The 12,219-nt window shown below is 44.9% G+C and overlaps 1 protein-coding gene across 1 annotated transcript in view; it reads left to right on the top strand.

The window, feature by feature from the left end:
* The first annotated feature begins 1,465 nt into the window (after positions 1-1,465).
* SUCLG2 (succinate-CoA ligase GDP-forming subunit beta) overlaps positions 1,466-12,219 on the top strand; it is a 230,408-nt gene continuing 219,654 nt past the window's right edge. The window contains exon 1 of the mRNA XM_038410519.2: positions 1,466-1,626. Within this exon, the coding sequence (XP_038266447.1) occupies positions 1,543-1,626 (84 nt within the window). The 5' untranslated portion in view covers positions 1,466-1,542. The remainder of the gene's footprint in view (positions 1,627-12,219) is intronic.

Genomic DNA, 12,219 nt, shown 5'->3' with positions numbered 1-12,219 from the left:
GACACCCCAATATACAACCCCTCCCACAGTGACACCCTACAGCCCCCCCCAAACAGATGCCCCAAAACCCTCTAACTCTGCCCAACCCCTTTCCCCCACAGACACCCCAAAGCCCCCTCCCTCTACACAACCCCCCCAGACACCCCAATTTCCCTCTACACAACCCCTCCCCCAGACACCCCAAAGCCCCCTCCCTCCACACAACACCCCAATTTCCCACTACACCACCCCTCCCCCAGACACCCAAAGCCCCCTCCCTCCACACGACACCCCAATTTCCCACTACACAACCCCTCCCCCCACAGACTCCCCAAAGCCCCCTCCCCCCACGCAACCCCTCCCCCCAGACACCCCAAAGCCCCCTCCCCCACGCAACCCCTCCCCCCCAGACACCCCAAAGCCCCCTCCCCCCAGACACCCCAAAGCCCCCTCCCCCACGCAACCCCTTCCCCCCGACACCCCAAAGCCCCCTCCCCCACGCAACCCCTGCCCCCCAGACACCCCAAAGCCCCCTCCCCCACGCAACCCCTGCCCCCCCAGACACCCCAAAGCCCCCTCCCCCACGCAACCCCTGCCCCCCCAGACACCCCAAAGCCCCCTCCCCCCACGCAACCCCTGCCCCCCAGACACCCCAAGGCCCCCTCCCCCACGCAACCCCTGCCCCCCCAGACACCCCAAAGCCCCCTCCCCCACGCAACCCCTCCCCCAGACACCCCAAAGCCCCCTCCCCCACGCAACCCCTGCCCCCCAAGAGACCCCAAAGCCCCCTCCCCCAGACACCCCAAAGCCCCCTCCCCCACGCAACCCCTGCCCCCCAAGAGACCCCAAAGCCCCCTCCCCCCAGACACCCCAAAGCCCCTCCCCCACGCAACCCCTGCCCCCCCAGACACCCCAAGGCCCCCTCCCCCACGCAACCCCTGCCCCCCCAGACACCCCAAGGCCCCCTCCCCCACGCAACCCCTGCCTCCCAGACACCCCAAAGCCCCCTCCCCCACGCAACCCCTGCCCCCCAGACACCCCAAGGCCCCCTCCCCCACGCAACCCCTGCCCCCCCAGACACCCCAAGGCCCCCTCCCCCACGCAACCCCTGCCCCCCCAGACACCCCAAGGCCCCCTCCCCCACACAACCCCTCCCCCAGACACCTCAAAGCCCCCTCCCCCAAACAACCCCTCCCCCAGACACCCCAAAGCCCCCTCCCCCACGCAACCCCTCCCCCCAGACACCCCAAAGCCCCCTCCCCCACGCAACCCCTCCCCCCCAGACACCCCAAAGCCCCCTCCCCCACGCAACCCCTCCCCCCCAGACACCCCAAAGCCCCCTCCCCCACACAACCCCTCCCCCAGACACCTCAAAGCCCCCTCCCCCACACAACCCCTGCCCCCCCAGACACCCCAAAGCCCCCTCCCCCACACAACCCCTCCCCCAGACACCCCAAAGCCCCCTCCCCCCACAGCGACTCCGACTTCCCTCCGCACAACCGCCCGCCGGGCAGGGCGGCGGCTCCTCCCCCGGCTCGGGGCAACCCACGTGGCCCGGCGAAGATGGCGTCTCCGGTGGCAGCTCGGGCCGGGGCCGCGCTGCGGGGGCCGGCCCGCCGCTCCGCCCTGCTGAGGGGCAGCTTCCCGGTGAGTGCGCCCGGCTCCCTCCGCCCGCCCCGGGCTGCAGCGGGGGACCCCCCCCCCCACTGTCTCCCTCTCTCCGGGGGGGGCCCTTGTCCCGGCGGCTGCTTAATGCGCGCCCATCAAAGCCCGCCCTGCCTGGGCAGCTCTGCGGGGGGTGGGCTCTTCCTCCCGGCCCCCTGCCTTTCCCGCTCCGCCATGCACCTGATGAAGCGGGTTTTAGCCCGGGAAAGCTCGAGCCCGAATCAATGGGTGAGTCTGGAAGGTGCCAAGGGCAGCCCCGGGCACCCGCCTCCTAGGGTGCTGCTAACCTCATGATGGCGCTGAGGATGGTCCGGGTTACGCCCTTACAGCAAAGGAGGGGTGTGCCGGATTTGTCCCCCCCCCCCCCCCAAATAAATAAATCCATGCAAACACCAGCTACCTCCAGCCAGCACGGAAGCCTCTTTCTGTTGTGTTTAGGGAGCTTGGCTTTCTTATGACTTCAGGAGTATTCACATCTTAAATACTTGCACGGTGTTATGGTTGCCGAAAGGGAACAAGAAAATGGAGGATTCTGATCCTGCATCTTTTTTGCCCAGATAAGCCCGTGTGCTCATGGATAACAAGCTTGCAGGATGAAAAGGAGGACGCGTGGCACCTTAGAGACTAACACATTTATTGGCGCCTAAGCTTTCGTGAGCTACAGCTCCCTTCGTCGGATGCGTTTGGTGAAAAAAAAACCCCCAAAAGTTGCAGGATGACACCCTAAGGCCTAATCTACGCTTAAAAGTTAGGTCCAAAGTAACAGCTGTGCTTCGGGGTGGGGAAAATTCCCACTCCTGAAGGCTGTTAAGATGACCAAAATCATGGTTTAGTGACAGGAATCACCTGTAAAAACTTGTCAATTGCCTTAGCAAAATTAGCAAGTTTTTAAGAGTAACCACTGAAAATCCATATAAAGTCTTCTATCATTTCTGCAAATGGAGAAAACTTTCCAACCAGCGTAGTAGTATCTGAAGCTGGTATTGATCCAAATAAAATTCATGTTCTGCCATACCACAAATGGATATATTCAAAATAAATTATAGTCCAAAACCAGAATTCTCACATTTTTCCTCTTGGGTCTTTAGCTTCATGTAAATTATTTAAATCCTTCTTGGAGAATCAGACCATACTTCAGTTTGACTCTTTGTAGATGACAGATTTGCCTTTGAGCTCTAGTTGTATTATGTCCAGAGGGCCTTGAACCCTGCAGGCATGTAGTGCATGAAAAGCTTGCAGATTTTCATGGATTTCCTTGTAAAAAAACAAAGCAAACCTTTGTGGAGCACACCTTTGGTCCATTCCTCCTGTGCTAATTTACAGGTACATGACTGTTCCATTGGACATTATGATAAATCTGTTATGGGATGGGGAAGCAGTGGTTATTACTGCAAAAATAATGTTTTTTGCCCTAGTCAGATAATGTCCGTTGGGAAATCTAACCTTAGGTAGGCCCTGATCTTGCAAGTAATTCCATGCAGATGGACCCTTGTGCCTTTGAGACAGTGGGATTCTGTGCTGGTGACCACGGCTTTATTTAAAGGCAAAAAAACTTTGCCATGCATCTACTTTCTATTCTGTTTCTATTGAGCACTTTTCAGACTGCCTTTTAGGTATCTAGTAGAGCGTGTGTGAGTGAGAGACAAAGCCAGGTGGATAGAGCACTGCAGTGGGAGCTGAGAGGGACTTCTGGGTACTCATTCTGACTGAATGCATCCTATGAAGTGAGCTGTAGCTCACAAAAGCTTAGGCTCAAATAAATTTGTTAGTCTCTAAGGTGCCACAAGTACTCCTTTTCTTTCTGAGGTTAAGGACACTCATCCTCCCTACCTTAATTTCCAACCAGTTCACCAAAACAAATGTCACCTCACATCGGTATGGTTTGAATTAATTAGCAGCTTGTAAAGCCTAGTATAAGAATAACTATTGGTACCAATCTACTTCTAATGTACTATTTAGAGCTGTGGGTAGACGCAGTCCCTGGAGAATCAGTATTCATTTGTAAGAACAACTTGGTGATCTTGGAAGGAGTTCTTGTATAGGTATCAAAGTCACTTTCTTCCTATCACCTTGTTTTTACGGTATATGTAATATAGTAACATGTTTGGTAATATTATGCCATATCCTTGCAAAACAGTGGGTCAGCAGAAAATTTTGTTTAACCTCATTTGATTCTGTTGTCTACCAAATGACCTGCAGAACAGATGTCATGAAGAATGCTTAGGAGTTTGAGCCTGGGTCCTTCATAACCACAGTCTCCTTATATACTCATTTCTCTCCCACCCTGTGTCATGCTGGGGTAGCTATTCCCTGTATATTTTCTCTATACCCTTCTCCTTTCCTTTTTTTAGAGGGTTGACTGTCATTGTGAATTGTTGATTCCTTTGCCTTTTAAGGATGTCATTTTGTTAAATCCAGCTCATTGTTTAGTACAGTTTTGTGGTTACTTAACCAAATTCCTGCTGAGTGTCTGACCACGCCTTCAGTGACTATCTGAGTGCATTGTTCCCTCAGGCAATCCAATCTCTTTTTTGTGGTTTCAAGCACATACATCGCAGCTTTGAGCATATACCCTAAGGAATTACTCCAGCAAATCCACTTCTTTAATATGCTCTGTTGAAGAAGCAAGCTTCTAGCCATCTGCTGAACCCGTTTATCTGTACTGTCATCTATTTTACACTAAGTTCTTTAATAAAATGTGGGGCTTCATGATATAAGCATGGTTGGTTATGACAGTAACTTAGAAACTGGTAATTATTCATTGATCCATAATTAATATTGATTCAATTAAAAATCAGATCAATAGTTTAGAGACTTGGAGTTATGGGATGAAATTAAGTAGAGGAAAACTTTAGATTGAATATTGAAGTATTTTCTAACTGTGGAGTTTACTAGACTGTTGCACAGGAAATGTTGGTACTCCAATGGCTTGTGAAATGGCTTTTAAAAAAAAGAGATTGGACAAAGCTCTGAACATGTACTGTAGGCAGAAATCCTTTCTTGGCCTGATGATGTACATGATGACCTGAAGCCTTCTCCTATCTATTTTCTGATTTATCCTGCTGCTAATGACATAGTCTCACAGAGCAGCCAAATATTGTTGTGTAAAGGGAGAATTCAGAAAAGTTACAGAGGTAACGATAACATCTTTATACGCACAAACATTTATTTGTAAGCACAGATTTATTTTACATTGTTAATCCCATTGTATGCTGATTCAGAGAACAGAAGATGTTCCGTAAATATAGGCTTGTGAATATCACCTTTATCCACAGGGGAATTATCAGCTTTCTATGTGGTTGATTTTCTCTCTCTCTCTCTGCTTGCCCATAGATTTCTCAAACAGCCACAGTGCTCCATCTTCAACATATTGAATTAGGTTTTGTTTCTTTTTCTCTGTTGGTGACCTGATGACATATAAGTCACTGTCTGGAGGAATCATAATATTGTAGTTAGACATGTCCTCAGTGGATGAATAGTGGACTTTGTCTTAAAGCATCTCTTTTAATTTATGTAAAGTTCCCTTTTTAATATCTTGGGGTCCATAGATAATATGGTGTATTTAATGGTTCTGTGACAAATTCTTATAGAAATATAAAGCCCCTGATAGTAAGTCAGCATTCAAAATTATGACTGTTCTGTGAATGTGAAGTGTTAAAATTGTTGCTCTGAAAGTCATATATTCATTTGTGTATATTGCATGAAACACATTCTCTTTAGGTTTTACTTAATTTGAGTAGTACTGATTATTGATTGGCATTGGAAAACACAGTAATTTAAACATTCGCCTCTACCCTGTGTATCCTGCATAATTAATGGTTCAGGTTTGGTTTTTTTTTCTTTTCATAATATAAAGGTATGGATTCTTGCTGTCTACCAGTGAAGGACCAAAGGTTATATACAAGTTCTTATCAGCTAAATGAGGTTGTACAAGCTGCTTTGTAAATGTTGCAATTTTCCTGTGTGCTTTGTTGCTCTGCAACATGAATGTGACTTTTTATATAGTGCCCATACAATTTAAGTTAATAAAGCTGAGATTCATCTTAAAGGTGGTGTAGTAGATGGAATGCTGACTTGCAGGATTCAGTGGACCTTAAATTATGTCCTTGTCCCAAACTGAATTAGGTTTTTATGATTAAACTGTACATGGAAGTTTCATTTGTCTGAAAATGAATAAATACTGTGAGAATATCAGTAATAGCAATTTTAAAAAACACCCATTTATATGTTGTGTATTCAGAATACTTTAGGAACAATAAGGAAACTCCTAGGAATAAAACCTGGCCAAGATGAAAAATGGGAAGGTGTTACAAGAACAGGTAAATTGGGGGAAAAAAACGAGGTAAACTCTTTTAAAAAAAAAAAAAAAAAGTCTCAATTTGTGTTGCTGAAAAAAAATTTACCAATGGAACATTTCATTATTTTTTTAGATCTTCCTCTAAGGGGTCCAAAGACTAAGGAACAGTTAAATGGCTGCCAGGAAGGCAGTTACTACTTAACAAAAAAATAAAACCGCTCCTGATATACAGTACTGGCATGAAAGAGTCTGGTAAAGGAAAAATGTACAAGTGCAAGGCAGAGGTAAAAGTACCATGAGAGTGACTTTGGAATTATGAACAAAATATTCAATTCACACTAACCTATCACTTGCTGTAATATTTTAGACACATGTAATAGCTGTAACCAAAGCTATGCAGGAAAAGCCATTTGCAGTGCACAACAAGAAATTGTATTGGTCTCACAAAACCCAGGAATGGTGATTCATATTCTTGAGTGCCATCTAAGTTTAATTATTTATATCTATCTATCTATCTATCTATCTATCTACCTACCTAGACGTCTCTTTTTATAGACCATTCGTATAGTAATGAGCAAACTGAGACAGAGGTTAAATGACTTGCTTGGTGCCACAGATGTAGTTGGAGCCAGAGCCGGGTTGAGCGTTCAGGAGTTCCTGACTCCCACTCCAGTCCTCAAATACAGAACATGAGCTGCTCCCCCTCACTCCCGTTTTTCAAATGTCAATATGAAACTGGTTTGAAGACTATTGGCTGGTTACTGATTTAGCTATTGGTAGATGAGCTAATGTTCTCACTCCTCTATTCATTCTGTACTGTCTCTTATGTGAAGTTAGTGTGGGTTGGCATTGGCTTTGCAGGTGACCTGTCACTTAGTGCCTCATTAATGTTGTCAGCTGACAGGTAGGTAGTGTTTTTAGCTACTGGAAGAACACACTTCTGATGAAGGATTGCTCTCCCTTACTCCCTCAGCTCACTGATTAGCTTTTATTGTACAATGAACTTCCCTAGGTCTAAATGTCTCAATCATTTCAAATGGCTAAGCATATGCAGTGAATGTGCCTGCATTTCCAGGAAGCAAGATTGCTTTGTTTTAAAGATGACTTAAAAATAGATTTATTTTTCTGGGTGTTTGATCAGTGATGTTGGAAATTTAGAAATTCACTTTAAGGTCAAAATCTCTGATGATGAAGAGATAATACTGCTTGCCAGCAGCTGGGAATGAGCGACAGGGGATGGATCATTAATGATTAACTATTCAGTGTGTTCCCTCTGAAGCATGCGACATTGGCCACTGTCGGAACACAGGATACTACTGGACTAGATGGACCTTTGGTTTGACTCGGTATGGCCGTTCTTATGTTCTTAACACTGCTTATAGTGTCCCAGACCCTTGCTTTGGGATTTGATGATGGCAGCAGTGTAAATTTCCATCATGTGGTTTTCCAGTACCCAACATGACTAATGGAGAAATACTGGTAAAAAGTGACCTGCGATAGGTGGAAAAGAATACGTGTAACATTTGGTCCCCTATTCCAGCCACACCAGTATCTGTTTGGCACTTATTTAAGGGTTTGCCTCAATAGAATACTTTTTGACTTTTCAGTTTCTCTCCAACTGCCTGACCCAGGAAATCAGAAGGTTGTATTCCTTCATGGGTGTACCATGGTGACTTGAACTCATTTCAGTCTAGTCTGTGAAAACTATCTAGTCTGATACTTCACAAAAGGGAGCTATGTAAACCCACCTGGGATTAGTAAAGTAAACAGTCTTTCATGTCAAGGTACACATTGGACAGTTCTGTTTATAGATTATATTTTCCTCTAATTCTCATATCTCTATTACTATGGATATTTGCATCTTTATTGTTTAAAAATGTGCTGCTAGCTGCTCAAAATCATAATCTACTGTGGTGATGTGATTGGGTACCATAAAGATGATTAGTATGTGACTTCGAGTAATACAGAATAAGAGCAGAAAATTTCTTAAACCAGTGATTCCATTTTATGCTTGATTCCCTAGTAAACACAAGAGAATTCAGGAAAATATTGGTCAGACTGTTTCTAAATTGAATGTTTATCTAAGTTTTCCATAAAGTATCAATGACTGCTGTCACCATGCCTTTGTGGGTCACAACGGGGAATACCAATTTCAGGACTAATTGTTGAGAGTAAGGGCAGACACACCCCAAAACTGGTGGTTATTCTCCCTATAAGATATACCGGACCACAACAAAAGTAAACTTCTGTTTCACCACACTGGTTAACAAGAAGTCAGAAAAGCAGTCTCCTTAGGCATTCCAGTCCTGGATTCAATACCCAGGCACTAGTCTTAAAGATGGGTGGTTATTAAAACCAGTGTAGTCAAACCAAAAGGTTCTTCTGCTCCCAAAGGACCACCCAGGTCAATATACAACTCGGATCTGATCCAATAATCACGCTGTTGCCAATCCTTTAGAATCTAAAATTCAAAGGTTTATTTATAGAAAGAAAGGTGAGAGTTAAAATTGGTTAAAGGAATCAAATACATACAATAAATGCAAAGTTCTTGGTTCAGGCTTGTAGCAGTGTTGGGATAAACTGCCGGCATAAATCAAGTCTCTGTTTGCTTCCAAATCATTGGAAGATCCTCAGTCCCTTGGTTAGAATGCTCCCGTTAGTATAAGTTCATAGTCCAGATGCTTGAGCAGGAAAGAGGCAAAATGTAGATGTTTCCAGGGCCTTTTATAACTTCTGCCATGTGGAGGGAAATCCATTGTTTCAAACAAAGCCCTGAGGACAGCTAGTGGAAAATGACAAATAGCAAGATAGTGGTTGGTGTCACATGGTCAAGTCACATGTTCATGCATGATTTCACTTAGTCACAGCAGAGGGCATTACCTATTCTCTGTTCACATGAAAGTCCATCAGGCGTCGATGGGCATCTTCCATGGTCCATTGTGAGTTAAGCTGCTTAATTTGATGAGCCGCTTAATTTGAATAGTCCCTTTAAGATATGCAGGCTAAATACCTTATGGGTGTTACCCCAGGAGAAAATGTATTTGAAATATAGGTATAGAGCCAATGCTCATAACTTCAAATACAAAAATGATACATGCATACAAATAGCATAATCTTATTCAGCAAATCATAACCTTTACATAAAAAGAAAAGGAGTACTTGTGGCACCTTAGAGACTAACAAATTTATTAGAGCATAAGCTTTCGTGAGCTACAGCTCACTTCATCGGATGCATTTGGTGGAAAAAACAGAGGAGAGATTTATATACACACACACAGAGAACATGAAACAATGGGTTTATCATACACACTGTAAGGAGAGTGATCACTTAAGATAAGCCATCACCAACAGCAGGGGGGGGAAGGAGGAAAACCTTTCATGGTGACAAGCAGGTAGGCTAATTCCAGCAGTTAACAAGAATATCAGAGGAACAGTGGGGGGTGGGGTGGGAGGGAGAAATACCATGGGGAAATAGTTTTACTTTGTGTAATGACTCATCCATTCCCAGTCTCTATTCAAGCCTAAGTTAATTGTATCTAGTTTGCAAATTAATTCCAATTCAGCAGTCTCTCGTTGGAGTCTGTTTTTGAAGCTTTTTTGTTGAAGTATAGCCACTCTTAGGTCTGTGATCGAGTGACCAGAGAGATTGAAGTGTTCTCCAACTGGTTTTTGAATGTTATAATTCTTGACGTCTGATTTGTGTCCATTCATTCTTTTACGTAGAGACTGTCCAGTTTGGCCAATGTACATGGCAGAGGGGCATTGCTGGCACATGATGGCATATATCACATTGGTGGATGCGCAGGTGAACGAGCCTCTGATAGTGTGGCTGATGTGATTAGGCCCTATGATGGTATCCCCTGAATAGATATGTGGACAGAGTTGGCAACGGGCTTTGTTGCAAGGATAGGTTCCTGGGTTAGTGGTTCTGTTGTGTGGTGTGTGGTTGCTGGTGAGTATTTGCTTCAGATTGGGGGGCTGTCTGTAAGCAAGGACTGGTCTGTCTCCCAAGATCTGAGAGAGTGATGGCTCGTTCTTCAGGATAGGTTGTAGATCCTTGATGATGCGTTGGAGGGGTTTTAGTTGGGGGCTGAAGGTGATGGCTAGTGGCGTTCTGTTGTTTTCTTTGTTGGGCCTGTCCTGTAGTAGGTGACTTCTGGGTACTCTTCTGGCTCTGTCAGTCTGTTTCTTCACTTCAGCAGGTGGGTACTGTAGTTGTAGGAATGCATGATAGAGATCTTGTAGGTGTTTGTCTCTGTCTGAGGGGTTGGAGCAAATGCGGTTATATCGTAGCGCTTGGCTGTAGACAATGGATCGAGTGGTATGATCTGGATGAAAGCTAGAGGCATGTAGGTAGGAATAGCGGTCAGTAGGTTTCCGATATAGGGTGGTGTTTATGTGACCATCGCTTATTAGCACCGTAGTGTCCAGGAAGTGGATCTCTTGTGTGGACTGGTCCAGGCTGAGGTTGATGGTGGGATGGAAATTGTTGAAATCATGGTGGAATTCCTCAAAAGCTTCTTTTCCATGGGTCCAGATGATGAAGATGTCATCAATGTAGCGCAAGTAGAGTTGGGGCATTAGGGGACGAGAGCTGAGGAAGCGTTGTTCTAAGTCAGCCATAAAAATGTTGGCATACTGTGGGGCCATGCGGGTACCCATCGCAGTGCCGCTGATTTGAAGGTATACATTGTCACCAAATGTGAAATAGTTATGGGTCAGGACAAAGTCACAAAGTTCTGCCACCATGTTAGCCGTGACAGTATCGGTACCCACCTGCTGAAGTGAAGAAACAGATTGACAGAGCCAGAAGAGTACCCAGAAGTCACCTACTACAGGACAGGCCCAACAAAGAAAACAACAGAACGCCACTAGCCATCACCTTCAGCCCCCAACTAAAACCCCTCCAACGCATCATCAAGGATCTACAACCTATCCTGAAGAACGAGCCATCACTCTCTCAGATCTTGGGAGACAGACCAGTCCTTGCTTACAGACAGCCCCCCAATCTGAAGCAAATACTCACCAGCAACCACACACCACACAACAGAACCACTAACCCAGGAACCTATCCTTGCAACAAAGCCCGTTGCCAACTCTGTCCACATATCTATTCAGGGGATACCATCATAGGGCCTAATCACATCAGCTACACTATCAGAGGCTCGTTCACCTGCGCATCTACCAATGTGATATATGCCATCATGTGCCAGCAATGCCCCTCTGCCATGTACATTGGTCAAACTGGACAGTCTCTACGTAAAAGAATGAATGGACACAAATCAGACGTCAAGAATTATAACATTCAAAAACCAGTTGGAGAACACTTCAATCTCTCTGGTCACTCGATCACAGACCTAAGAGTGGCTATACTTCAACAAAAAAGCTTCAAAAACAGACTCCAACGAGAGACTGCTGAATTGGAATTAATTTGCAAACTAGATACAATTAACTTAGGCTTGAATAGAGACTGGGAATGGATGAGTCATTACACAAAGTAAAACTATTTCCCCATGGTATTTCTCCCTCCCACCCCACCCCCCACTGTTCCTCTGATATTCTTGTTAACTGCTGGAATTAGCCTACCTGCTTGTCACCATGAAAGGTTTTCCTCCTTCCCCCCCCTGCTGTTGGTGATGGCTTATCTTAAGTGATCACTCTCCTTACAGTGTGTATGATAAACCCATTGTTTCATGTTCTCTGTGTGTGTGTATATAAATCTCTCCTCTGTTTTTTCCACCAAATGCATCCGATGAAGTGAGCTGTAGCTCACGAAAGCTTATGCTCTAATAAATTTGTTAGTCTCTAAGGTGCCACAAGTACTCCTTTTCTTTTTGCGAATACAGACTAACACGGCTGCTACTCTGAAACCTTTACATAGACACCTTACTTGACAACCTTTGTACAAGATTTGTTGCAATTATATAACCTCATATTTTAATCAGATAATGTCACAACTCCTTAACAGACTTTTAAGAAATATATTCTCTAATATACAGCAATATTGAAAAGTTTCGTTGATAAAATGATTACTTGAGTTAGAAATTCAGAAGCTCTTCTGACCAACTCATTGGTCATGGCTTGGGTTTCTTAAGAATTCAGAAAGTTTAAATTAGGATAAAGTAAGTATACTGAAAATTCATAGGAAAGCATAGTCTGAACATCATAAATATTTTATCTTTTTGTAGGTGGTAAAACAGCCTTAGATTTTCTTTTTCTGCTGGCTGTATTAAATATGCAAAGCATTTTTTCAATGTTATATTTTGCATAAAAGTGTA

Source organism: Dermochelys coriacea, chromosome 7 (assembly GCF_009764565.3).
Source record: "Dermochelys coriacea isolate rDerCor1 chromosome 7, rDerCor1.pri.v4, whole genome shotgun sequence".
In the NCBI taxonomy this organism is placed as follows: domain Eukaryota; kingdom Metazoa; phylum Chordata; order Testudines; family Dermochelyidae; genus Dermochelys; species Dermochelys coriacea.
Note: the sequence above shows the minus strand (reverse complement) of the source record. Positions and strands in the feature narration are given on the sequence as shown.